General features: G+C 35.0%; 1 protein-coding gene across 1 annotated transcript; it reads right to left on the bottom strand.

Moving 5' to 3' along the window:
* Window positions 1-663: 663 nt before the first annotated feature.
* LOC104084496 (3beta-hydroxysteroid-dehydrogenase/decarboxylase-like) lies at window positions 664-7,478 on the bottom strand. The gene is made up of 10 exons (XM_009588378.4): window positions 7,104-7,478; window positions 6,117-6,206; window positions 5,823-5,956; window positions 5,579-5,749; window positions 5,118-5,243; window positions 3,779-3,858; window positions 2,537-2,735; window positions 1,929-2,039; window positions 1,317-1,383; window positions 664-1,138 (listed from the first exon to the last, which is right to left on the bottom strand). Exons 1-10 carry the CDS (start codon window positions 7,339-7,341, stop codon window positions 1,083-1,085), a joined length of 1,272 nt encoding a protein of 423 aa, XP_009586673.1. The 5' UTR covers window positions 7,342-7,478; the 3' UTR covers window positions 664-1,082.
* Between the last annotated feature and the right edge of the window lie 5,570 nt (window positions 7,479-13,048).

The following is a 13,048-nucleotide window of genomic DNA, read 5'->3' as shown; positions in this document are numbered from 1 at the left end:
TGGGAGTACAAGAATTGGTTCGCCTAGCGGGTAGTGCTAGCTAGGTGTCAGTCACGTCTATGGGATAGCTTGGGACGTGACACTGACATTATTGAATGGTAAAAGTTAAGAGGGTAACATCATTTTTTCTACCAAAAAACAAAATAAACTTTTCTTTAGGTTTAGGATTACAAAAAAAGGACACATCTTAGTAAATTTAATGGATTGAAGTCCTTAAAGAATTAAGAAAAGTGTGCCATCTCTCAAGTAAAATGAATTATACAATCGAAAACCTTAAATGGGAGCCTTGGGCCATTTTACTATGGGAAAGATGATACTAACCTTCAATTTAAACAAAAACAATAATAAAAAAAGAAGGTTGAATTTGAACTGAGGCACTTAAGAGAAGAGCAGCAGAAGATTGTACTGTCACAAAAATGGAGTTTATTCTCCAAGCTTATGTATTTTTTATTTATTTGAGGACCGAGAAATCCATCTAGGAACAACTGCAGCCTTCGAAACTCAGGATAATGGGCCACCCCTTTACCATTCTTCACTTAAATACCAAGCTTAATTCGCGTGGCGCGGAGCTCAAACCTGTGATCTAAATCAGAAGTCCTGCAACCTTTTCCCACTTGAACCATGGCACTGTGTGCTCTCCTAGGTCATGTAGCTTATCAAAGGTTTTAAGAACTTTTAGTTAGTACTCTTTTCACTTGTACCTAACAAACAATATTGGCAATACAAGAAGGCTAAATGTACTAAATAAACAATATTGGCAAGAAAACAAAACAAAGATGATTAGAGGAAACAAATGGTAGGTGGGCGAATTGTATATGGTATACCGCAGGGGCATCATTGGATCAGACAGAAAAACTGGCTTGGAAGAAGCACATTGCTATATAGCAGTCAAGGATGTAAACAAAATCCATGAACTCAAAAACATGCATAAGAAACCTTCTCTCAAGGTAAGTGAAGCTCCAATGAGTGAATGACGTCGTGCGCCCTTGCAGTATGGCCCATTATTGGTTTTCCTTAGAGTTAAAAGTTCTCCCAGCAATACCAGACTAAAATTTGCAGGTAAAAGGATTGGATGAAATGATCTATTTCTTCTTCCTTTTGTCATATATAAAGAACACAACAAAGGCAGCTGCAATTCCTGCAGTAATAAACAAGATATGGTCAGAGCACTGGACATGGGATCCCGGCTTCCATTGTTTGGAGTGCTATTTGCATCAGCTCTGAAGAGAAACAAAAAACGCAGGTGATATGGATGTGTGTGTGTGTGTGTGTGTGTGGGGGGGGGGGGGGGGGGGGATAGAAAAGAGAATGCATACCAATGACGAACAAACTCCATGGTGAAATGGTGCCAAGGATGCTTAGAATTAATAGAGAGAAAACCACCTATTGCACCAACCAGATGAAAGATTTCACAATTTAATAGATGAAATGCCAGTTCACAACATGATGCAAATAGAGCTACTCCTACTACTTTTGGCCAACAGAATGCCTAGATTTCCCATGTTGTCTGGATTCAGCTTTCGTCAGGATTGAGGTGTTTATTCTGTATCATTTCACTTGGTCTTTCAGCGGCTAGTAATCATCCATTAATGATATAAAACATTACTTCTGATATATAGCAAGTGGTGGATTACATCTCCATGGACATGGCCAACCCATCATAGTCGATCTCAAGTAATTGGGGATTGAGGGGTTAGTTGATTGATCAATTAATATTTTGATTGAGAAAGTATCGCTGCTATTGTTTGAATTTACATTATTATATGAATTTGAATTCTTGAAACTTATCAGAAAAGGCATGCCTACTCAATTCATAACCATATGAGAAAACGACCATGGCTTTGCATTACCTTCTGAAACTAAATAGTAAGGTGTCATTATCAAATTTTTACTCTCAGAAGAAATGGATTTTATGTATTAGAAATTACCATGAGGAAAAACATCCAAAGAGATGCAGATGATTTAGAAGGACCTTCCTTTCCAGGCCCATGTTCAGCTCTCAAATGTGGATAGGACTCAATTGTCCTCCGAAGGCCCTCCTGAAGAAAATAGAGTCACACCTTAAAACTACCACGAATTATGTAACAACAATAAAAGCAAAAATAATCAGCAGAAAATGATGGACCATAAATAGGTGAGGCCCCACAGCAAATGGTACTGGTTTTAATAGATCTAAGGTACAAATGTAACACACGAATATCAGTGTCTTATATGAAACATAGGTTGAAAGTCACATGTACAAAATATTTGACAGGAAGATATGCTCATTCCTGCAGTAATGATGTGGAAATTCAGAAAATCTTCTGGCATTTAATATCAAAGGCAAATTATACATTTTCGCAGAAAATAGTTTACCATATTTTTATCACATGAAAAGATCCACAAAGAAGTTGCAAAGAGAGAAAGCAATGCAGAAAAGACCATAACAATACCTAAAAAAGTTGGGAGTATCTGAGAGAGACATGGTATGGCTAAACAATGGTATGAGGAATTATCAGATAGAAGCAATTGATTGAATGCAATGTAAATACAGAACCTGAAGTGAGATAATAGGTGTGTATCCTATTCGATCACTTGCTTTTGAACAACTAAATGTTCTGCTACGGGACAGGAGTCTGATTCTTGAAGGAGTCAACTGTGGGACCTTCATTCCATAAGGAGCTAACAGCTTATAACTAAGCTCCACCAAATGCGCAATTGGCATCATAACAGATGCAGGAATCTTAATATTTGGCCTGCAATACTACTAAAATCAGGAATATACACACATACAAAATACTCAGCAATAGGTAAACGGGATAGGAAGACAAATGTTATCTAGTTGACTATTAGGCAAACAATAATTGTTTTTGTTTGATCTGGTAAACCCAATCCCCCCTGCCGAAAACCCTGGCCCAGTAGTCGACCGTTTCCCTTTCTTTGCTCCCTCGGTGACTCAGAACTGCCAATTTATAGTTGGAGCCTGGAGATGGAGGACCCTTTCTCTTCTTAGAAAGAAGACATGAGATATATGACACTTATGTATTAGTTGACAAATGCTGTTCTATATATCAGATGTCTCTGAAAATACCAGTGGTCAAAAATTACACGGCCTCAACTGGCTAGGAATTATATAAGGGTTGGTCTACGGTTACAAACTCACCAGAGGACACCCCCCCCCCCCCACCTCCTGGACCCTCTCTCAATCATACAAACATTTAGACCCATTAACATAGCTCTTCTGATGAGCAAGCTAAAGATTTGTCAAGTTTGATAATCAACATCAACCCTAAATTGAATGAAAATTCTGTATAAACTTATCCATCCAGGGCGGAGAAAGGCAAAAAACATTAAGGATTATATGGAATGCTTTTCTTTATCTATACTTGAGAAACAAAGTTTCCTCACCCCTAACTCATTAAACCGACGTCAAAGGTTTCCAACAAGTACCTTTTTTAATTGTAATTTGATGAGGGTACAGGATAAACTCAAAACCTTGATGATATTTTGTTTAATGAAGTTTCTCACTAGTTTTTCTTTGTCACCAAGGACATCCTTTTCTCCATCTATGAACTTGAACCTTTCGAGTAATCAAATTCTTTTTCAGAATTACAATAAAGTGTGTAACAATTCTAGTTCCAACATTAGGAGGAACAAACCTGTAAAAAAATTTAGAATATTTTTCACCATAAGACAATCAAGGTAGATATTTCAGGAGAAGAGGAAACACATGATTGTAAAAGGAATAACTGGGTGCCAAAAAAAATAATTCAGGGTAAAGAACTTCAAATGAGAATACCTGTCATAGCCAAGACCTTCAAGAATAAGTGAGACAAACTCCCAAAACTTAATGGGCTCCATGTTCGTGACAAAATATGCCTGCAAACACCATTTGTTGATCTAAGAATTATCTAAACAAAGCTCACATTCAAGAATTAATAAATCCCATATTAAGCTTTTCTCTTTTTTCACAGAGGCACCATGACATGTAAGCAAATAGCATAATCATATGCTTTATGCATGTTATAATTTAATCATTTTGACATCTAACTTTATTCCACACCCCCATCCCCAGATGTATAATAGCAAAAACCAATTTGGAGAGAGTGGGGAAAATAAAATTTTGCTTTCAGACTAGCAAAAGAAAATGAAAACAAGAAAGGTGTCCCCTTTTTGAATGCTTGGTGTAACATTAAATTGAAGAGAGAAGATGAAACAAAATTATGACTACGCACAAGGGTTGAGTTCCCTGACCAGCAAACGAATAGGAAGACCGGCGAGGTGGCTCTTATTTTATTGTTTGCTGTACAATTATGGGTCCAAATACAATGGATGCACAAGTATGCCCCTCCTGGTTATTGCCATAAAAAAAATTTACCAACAGATTTTTTCGATAAGTCTATATAACCTGCTAAATATGAAGATTGTACTAATTAGCGTTCAGGGTATGATTTCAAGAGAAAGGGAGAAAACGGGGGGAAATTACTAACAGAGAAACAAAAACTAATTTAAGGCCACACAACAGCTGGTAACCTTAAATTGTTAAAAACCCTCGAGAATTTAGCTTTTCGTGGAATTGTAAGTTCCTATGTTGCGCAGACTCTCCAAAATGCTGCCACACCCATGTTGAATCCTCCAAAAGTTCACTACTTTTGAAGGATCCGATATGCACCCGGCGACATTTTTGAAGAGTCCGAGCAACATAGAATTCGTAACTAGCTAAGAGATATCTTGTTTACACAAGCATACAAGTGGAACTTCAAAACTAAGGAGAACCTAAATGAAATTAATGAGTTTCACCCAATCAATAGAGTTCTGGTATGCAGTGTAAGTGTATGCATATAGCTCAAGCATTTTTGCTGCATGAGATCCAGTCATCAGGTTGATCACTTTTTTGCAAACATATCTCAATCATGTGGGATGGATACAAGAAACATACGAGACTTGAATGGAAACTCAAAAATTTCCATTGAATTGCATATTATGGATCTTTCCATGCATTAAGGCCACTACTTAAACAATTTCGAAGAACAGAAATGCAACTGATATTAAAGCATAAGGCACAGGTCCGATACCGTATAGTTGCTTGCTAAGATTTTTCAAAAATTACAGAATATGGAAAAACAAAGAAACATTACATTCCCAGCAGCTTTCTCTGCAACTGCTCCTCCTGATGCTAGAGCTCGTTCTGCACACACATGAGCATGTGCTACATTCTCCACGTAAGTGAAATCATACATGTTGTTGCCATCACCAATAATGAACTGTATAAGAATTAGAGAATTAAAGCTAAAAGTCAACCATATAATGAAAAGATGGTAGAATGCATCTGCAATTTGCCACTCTTCAACTCCTTTAAGTAGGTTAATTTGCCATAGAGAATGCCAATAATAATAAGTGACATGGAAGAGAATATACAAATCACTTGTTAAGTTCCTCAAGATAGATCTAATCAATGCTATACAAGCTTCCAACTATTACAACAGTAAATCTGACCTATTATATATGTCTAGTTTCGGATGTAAAGGCTTGCATATAACACGAATGTGATGCGGACTGAAAAGATGCACGAGTAACCAAAATGAGGCTCTAAAATCACCTTTGATTTTCCTGCCTTTGCAGCTGCAACTAGTGAAGGAACGAGCAGCCTATCACCAGGGCCAAAAAGACTGCTAGGTCTAATGCAGCATGTCAGCAGCCCTTTGGTACCATTTGACTTGATAACAAGTGCCTCTCCTTCAGCTTTGGTTGCAGAGTAGGAATCATTATGCTGAAAAATTCTGTCAGTTATACGAGGATTTATTTTTCACTTGGATGGAGTATACAGCAGAGGAAGGCACTACCTTAGCAGGATATGGCAGTGATTCATCCCCATTTAGAATTCCATGAACTCCATCAAACACCACACTGGGAGAGCTGGTGTAAATAAGTCTTTTCACTTTCAGCTCAATGCAAGCATCAATTATATTCTGGGTTCCTTCACGTATATTTATGCAATTAAAAAGAGAGAGAGATAAAAATTTCATGTAAAGACAGACAATAAAAGAGCATTAAGAAGTTCTGACAATAGAACTGCTGCCGTAACTTCAGAAAGATCATTTTTCTTCTTAAAATATTTTTTAAAGCTTTCCCATTACCTTGCACATTAACTGAATAGTGGAGCTGGTGGTTGTTGATTGATGAATCTGGAGCAGCCATGTGGAAGACAACCTCAGCTCCTTCACAAGCTGCAAATATCAAATGAATAAAGTTAAGACACAACAACGTAATAAAATGGGCCATCTCCTATATCACATGGACTCGGGCATAAATGCTGGCCGATAAGTATCTGGTACAGGTATAGGTAGGGTACGTCAAGTTTTTAGCGAGTTTCTAGTGTATCTTGAAAGATACATATACGTGAAATTACAGTGGCAGAAGCAGGATTTTCACCAAGGGGATTCAAGAATTTAAAATAAAAATAAAAATGAAGGAATTAAGGGGATTCAATAGCTAATATATATATACAAAAAACCTTTTAACCTTATATATATAGTGCAATTTTTCGGCGGTTGGACCCCTTTCCGCCACCTTGGCTCCGCCCATGCATATATCCGAGTTACATTTATTTAGCATGGATACTTGGAGCAAACGAGTACTCCATGCAACATAAGTAATTTCAGATGCTAAAGTCAAAAAGATAAGTTTTGATAAAATAGCTAGGATGACTCGGCAAAAGTACATCTGATACAAGGCTTACTTTATATAAAACAATTGGAACATAAGAAATCACCTAATTGATTCCACATTAGAGCTGAAAACAGATGGACTTTTAATTGATAAACTAAAGCTGGAAGAACTAGTAACCTCCTCCAAACATTTTAGACATGGTAAAAGAAGAAAGTACTAGTAAATAAGTAACCAATATAAAACCAAAACAACCACATTCAAGAATCAAAAGTTCTGGTTTTTGGGTGGAAAAAACAACTGCAAATTCACTAGAAAGAGCAATAAGACCATATTCAAGAACTAGTAACCTCCTCTAAACATTTTAATAGAAGAAATTACTACTTTAGAAGTTCTAATTTTTGGGTGTCAAAAACAAGAAAAGATTCAGTAGAAAAATTAGCAAATCAAGAAAGAACCTTTGAGGACTTGGGATTTGTTACGAAGATCCATGGATACATATACAGCACGGCCTGATTGGAGGGCTTGACCAAGTATACCCTTTTCCTCAGTCGGGTCAAGTTTAATGGACGGACCCAAATCAGCAATGCGGACATGATAGATTTCATAACGAATCAGCATTTCCACTAAATGCCGAGCAGCAAAGCCTCTTCCACCAGTCACCACACACCATTTCTCTTCTTCTCCTTCCCCCATTTACAACAACAATACGGTAAAATGTACAATGCCCAGCAGTTCGGTTGTAGGAGATTCTTGAAGGTGAAGTGGGCGATCCAAATAGAGGAGATTTCCTCTGCTGTATTTTGATTGTACACTTGTCCTGTCGCATAGTTCTTTTTAATTTTTTTGTCTAGGAAAGAAAGTAGAAAGATGGGCATTACTCTTTTGCTTCCATTTAGTGGGCTTCTGGACATATGAATGGTAAAATTTAAAAAAATTGAATTTTTTTTTAACTGAAAATATATTTAAAAATTAGAGTTGTGTTTGGACATGAATATAATTTTGGGTTGTATTTAAATTTTTGTGAGTAATTGAAGATTTTGAAAAATAATTTTTTGGAGTTTTTTAAATTTTTGAAAAATTTCAAAATTCATCTTCAGTGAAAAGTGAAAATTTTATGGCCAAACACTGATTTCGAAAAAAAAAAGTGAAAATTTTTCGAAAAAAAATTTTCTTATGTCCAAACGGGCTCTTAATATTAGGTAATTTTATTCACATCAATGTCACAAAATTAATTTTTTGTTATATTAAAGTAACTAAGTTTATCCATTAAAATCACATAACTTTACGGACTATAATAGCAAAATATCTTGATGAGTAGTTATTGTCATTATAGTAGATAAAGTTTAGAAAGAACTTATTTCCTTTTTAGTCTATTTTAAAAAGAGTGAATTCCTTTTAAATTTAAAAATAATTTAATTTTAAAAATTTTCTTTTACCCTTAGTGATATGATATATAGCCACACAAAATATCTACGGATTATTTTAGACCATAAATTTCAAAAGTATTCTCTTTTTTCTTAAATTCCGTATACAGTTAAATAGATTCAAACAAATTGAAATACGGAGAGTATTATATTGGTAAAGTTTAATTACTTTAATATAAAATTATAATCATAGTGGATAAAGTCTAATAACTTTACTGTTATAGTGGGTAAAGTTCAATTATTTTTTTATGATACAAATTATTTTATAACTCTTTTTTTACAGCGGATAAAGTTCAGTAATTATTCGCAAAATTAACCGGTATTTGTCAACCAAGTTGTGAATTGAAAGATTAGTCTGATATATAAATATTAAATACTACTTTGATATTTAATATTAGATAATTTTTAGAATTGTGAAAACTATAAAGATTTAAAAATATCAAGTGTTTTGGAATACATCCCAAAATGAGGGGAAAAATAGTCATACATATTGGAAGAGAGTGTTATGAACCAAAGAAGGTGATCAACTCATCAAAAGAATTAGAGTCTTAATTACAATTACACCCCCATCAAAACCTCCAAAGGGATCAAATTGTTACGTGATCAATTACAATCTTATTTTTAGTTTTATGATCTCAATCTCTTTTTTTTTTTTTTCACACATGAGAGATTTACTTTTATACATAAAAGATCTTGTTTTATACATAAGAGATCTCAAAAAGACACATTCTTAATTTCAATATTGTAAAAAGTCATGGATGCCCAATTCCTCCAAAAAGGTGGTAGGTGCAATGGTACTACAGACATAATTGGCTTAATGCCAAGCTTAGGTCTTTAGGCATGGGATATAAAAGAGCATGTGCCAAATTGCATGGCTAGAATTCATTGTTGAAGTAACATTTTTTGTGTTTAGGTGTTTGTCATAATTTTCTTATCATATTTGATTTTTCTATTTTATGAAGGAAAGGGCAACATATTTATCATAATTCGGTTTTCCTTTTCTTAGAAGGAATAATCTTTTTTCTTGGGGGAGAATGTTTGGACTTCTATAAATTAAGGATCCTTTCGTCTCATTCAGTAGCATCCACAATGTAGCCATATAGAGTTTGAGAGTCTTGTTTAGTGGGAGAATTTCTGGGCAAGTGTTAGCCTACCACTTGTGTTTTTCTCTTTGTTAGGTTATTCTCTCGATATTTTGTACTCTCTTTTATATAGTGGAATGCTTATAGCCGCCTGTGGATGTAGGTCACTTGAGCGAATCATGTTAACTGTTAGTGTCTCTTTTGATATATTTCTCTATTGTTATCTGATTTATCATCGTTCAAGATTTATTTTACTAGCTTTCCGGATGACACCTGATTATTTCAATCCTAACAAGTGGTATCAGAGTGGGGTTCAATACATGTTCATCTTGACGGGTTTAGTTTTAGCTGCAACCTATTTGACGGTAATCATGATTTTTGTCTGAGAAATTTGACCGTAATGCTACTCACGTTGAGACAAAATTTTACTGTAGAGATTTGGAGATGTGACTTGTTGATGTGAAGTAGGTGGATCAATTTTATTTTGTTAGAAAATTCAGGCCAAGGGGGAGAATTGTTAAGTGTTTATCCTGATTTTCTTACCATATTTTGTTTTCCTATCTCACAAAGGAATGAGCAATATATTTACCATAATTGAATTTTTCTTTTCTTAGAAGAAAATTATAAATCTCTCATATTTGGCTAGTTATTTTTCTTGGAGGAAAATATTTGGACTTCTATAAATTAAGGATCCTTCCTTCTCATTCAGTATCATTCATATTGTAGCCATATGGGGGTTGAGACTCTTGTTTAGGAATAGAATTTTGGGACACGTATTAGTCTGCCACTTGTGTTTACCTCTTTGTGAGGTTGTTCTCTCGATATTTTTGTATTCTCTTTTATATAGTGGATTGCTCATCTCCACATCTGAATGTAGGTCAATTGATCGAACCATGTCAACTATTTATGTCTCTTTTGTTATATTTTTCTTTTGTTATCCGATTTATCGTTCCCGCAGTGTGGAATAATACTGGGTATGTTGTTGTTATCTGATTTATTATCGTTCAAAATTTGATTTAGTAACTTCTGAACTACACATGATTATTTCGACCCTGACACAAGACTCTTTTCATCTATAAAAAAGGACAATTCTTTTATGACACAGAACCAATAGAAGCATCACAAAGAGTTTAAGAAGAAAATATATAATTTGTGAGAAAATAATGGAACATCTAAATCAAGAGGAGATGGTTTCTTCGGATGTATAGCCGTGTCTTGGGTCTCTAGTCTCTTGAGTATTTTACTCGAAATTACATAGTATAAATTCTTTCACTATAATAACATTATTTTGCTCATTTCATATGGTGATTTTTCTCTTATTCCTTACTGTCATGATTAAGCAGAGAGCAATTTCAATATTTACCAATAAGTATAATGTAGAAAACAATTTGAATTGTTCAAGTCCATTTTAAGAAAAACATCTTTCTACATGCTTTTTCTAAATTCTCGAAATGATTTCATTTTTACCACCAAGTACAATATTAGTCCCCGTTTGGCTATAGATATTGCCAAATTTTTTCCATTTTTTTGGCAAATACCTGTTTGTTTATATTTTCTCCATATTTTGACAAATTTCTAAATCTCAAAACCAGCTCAAGAGCTATTTTTGGCCCAAAATATTACCGTTTGATTTTTTAAAAATAAAATTCAAAAATTGCACCAAATTTTTGTATTTTATAAGAAGCCCACCTTCTGTTATTATGACCCAACTAATCCATACTTATCCATTTTTCCCTCATTAAACTCACGCGACTTTGCCCTTCTCCGTAAACAAAAGAAAATTCAACCAGACATTGCTATTTGAATCCAAGCAGACATTGTGGTTAAGTTAATGTTTGTCTTTTTGTGACCATATGTGGATCTTCTAGGGGTGACATGTTATTTGGACGATGTTTAAGTGCAGATATTTTGCAAATATGAAGGATAGAAAGAATCGAGAATAAGAATAAGGATTACAGTATCATTATTGTTGGATTTTATTGAGTAATTGAAAATTTTGTTGGAAAAAAATAAAGTGAATTGTAAGTTTTAAAGGTTTGGATTGAATTTAACCATGTTGGAATTTTAAGCTTGTGTAACTTAAAGAGGGTGAATGAGAAATGGAAGGAAAATGAAATATTTGAGTTTCCCTTGGCAAAAGGACATTGTCCCATATCGGAGGAAGAAAAGGCTTTTGATAGGTATATATATAATTGTTCTTCTTCTAGCTCTTAAAGAGTTAAGAAGAAGGCAAGCCTCGCGTCGTCGTCGTCGTCGCTCGCTCGGCTTCGGCTTCGGATTTTAAATACATTTTTTCGCAATATTTCAAACAGCTCTGTTCCAACAGTTGCAAACCTTTTCAGAAACAATACCAGCAACTCTATAAATAGAGTTTGAATCCCAGAATCTTTCCTTACGAAATTTTCTGAGCTTCTTCTTCTTCACAAAAATTTCAGTGTGTTTTACAGCCTTCGAGTGGCTCGCTGTTCACCGGCGTTTTGGTACCAACACTCCGGTGAGTTAAATCGTTCTATCCTGGGAGGATATATTCCAGCACCTCGGGTACTTGAGGGGAATAATTTCCTTAAGAACACACTATATATTCAGTGGGCTCGATTTATTCCTATATTATTTTTTTCAGAATCTATTTCGTTAAACAAGTATTACTAACTTTCTGTTTTGTTTTTCCAGAAAGTTTAATTGTTTATTACAGCAATACAGTATTATAACATTCTTAAGAAAATTAATTTATTATATTCTATATTTTATTTGTGGAGATTAAAACCTGTGTGATTTTCTACTCCTTCTAAATTTTACTATTCTGATTTGAAGATATAGAAAACTTCATCAGAGTATTGAAATTCATAAAACGATTTGAAGAACATAAAAACTTCATCGTTTTTCTGTGAAACGGTATATAAAAACTTCGGTTTTATTTATTATACATTCTATTTTTGTTAATACCAGTATTGTTTACTGTTCTGATTTTACCATTAATTGAACTCTTATGTTGTTTACAGTGAGAAATGGTAATTGATAACGGAAATTCTTCTGCGACTATTGCGGCAACGACGATAGCCTCGTCAAGCCGGACTGCTGTTCCACCGGTAGAGAAACCGGGGAAATTTTCCGGAGCCAACTTCAAAGGATGGCAGCAAAGGGTGTTCTTCTGGCTTACCACACTTGGTATGCAGAAATTCACTAGTGAAGAACCTCCAGTGCTTGCTACGGACATGCCGGACAACGAAAAATTCATGATTGTTGAGGTGTGTAAGCAGGCAGATTTTCTTTGCAAAGGCTATATCTTAAGCGCTTTAGAGGATGACTTGTACAATGTGTACAGTGCGATGAATACTTCGAAAGAATTATGGGACGCACTTGAGAAGAAGTACAAGACTGAAGATGCATGCTTGAAGAAGTTCGTGATTGCCAAGTTTCTAGACTATAAAATGATAGACAATAAAATTGTTGGAACCCAAGTTCAGGAGCTTCAACTTATTTTTCATGACCTTATTACTGAAGGTATGGTCGTGAATTGAGCATTTCAAGTGGCTGCAATGATTGAAAAATTGCCTCCTTCGTGGAGAGATTTCAAGAACTATCTTAAGCACAAGCGCAAAGAAATGAAGTTGGAAGATCTTGTGATTCATCTCAAGATTGAGGAAGATAACAAAACATCCGAGAAGAAGTCTCGTGGAAATTCAACGATCATGGGAGCTAATATCGTTGAGGAGACTGCTCCAAAAAGTAAGAAGAGAAAGAGGTCTTCTGAACAGACTAAGGAGCAGAACAAAAAGAAATTCAAGGGCAGCTGCTACAATTGTGGAAAAATCGGTCACAAAGCCCCTGATTGTCGTCTCCCGAAAAAGTATAAGAAGAAGAGACAGACCAACATAGTGGAGAAGAATGATGACA

This window comes from Nicotiana tomentosiformis, chromosome 2 (genome assembly GCF_000390325.3).
Source record: "Nicotiana tomentosiformis chromosome 2, ASM39032v3, whole genome shotgun sequence".
NCBI classification, from domain to species: Eukaryota; Viridiplantae; Streptophyta; class Magnoliopsida; order Solanales; family Solanaceae; genus Nicotiana; species Nicotiana tomentosiformis.
Note: the sequence above shows the minus strand (reverse complement) of the source record. Positions and strands in the feature narration are given on the sequence as shown.

Bases quoted from the DNA above. Each gene is read 5' to 3' on its own strand.
- LOC104084496 (XM_009588378.4), bottom strand. From the start codon at position 7,341: ATGGGGGAAGGAGAAGAAGAGAAATGGTGTGTGGTGACTGGTGGAAGA. The intron at 6,207-7,103 runs GTTCTTTCTTGA...TGATATTTGCAG, and splicing joins CAAATCCCAAGTCCTCAAAG to CTTGTGAAGGAGCTGAGGTT. The intron at 1,384-1,928 runs GTAATTTCTAAT...TTGGTGCAATAG, and splicing joins TTTGGATGTTTTTCCTCATG to GTGGTTTTCTCTCTATTAAT.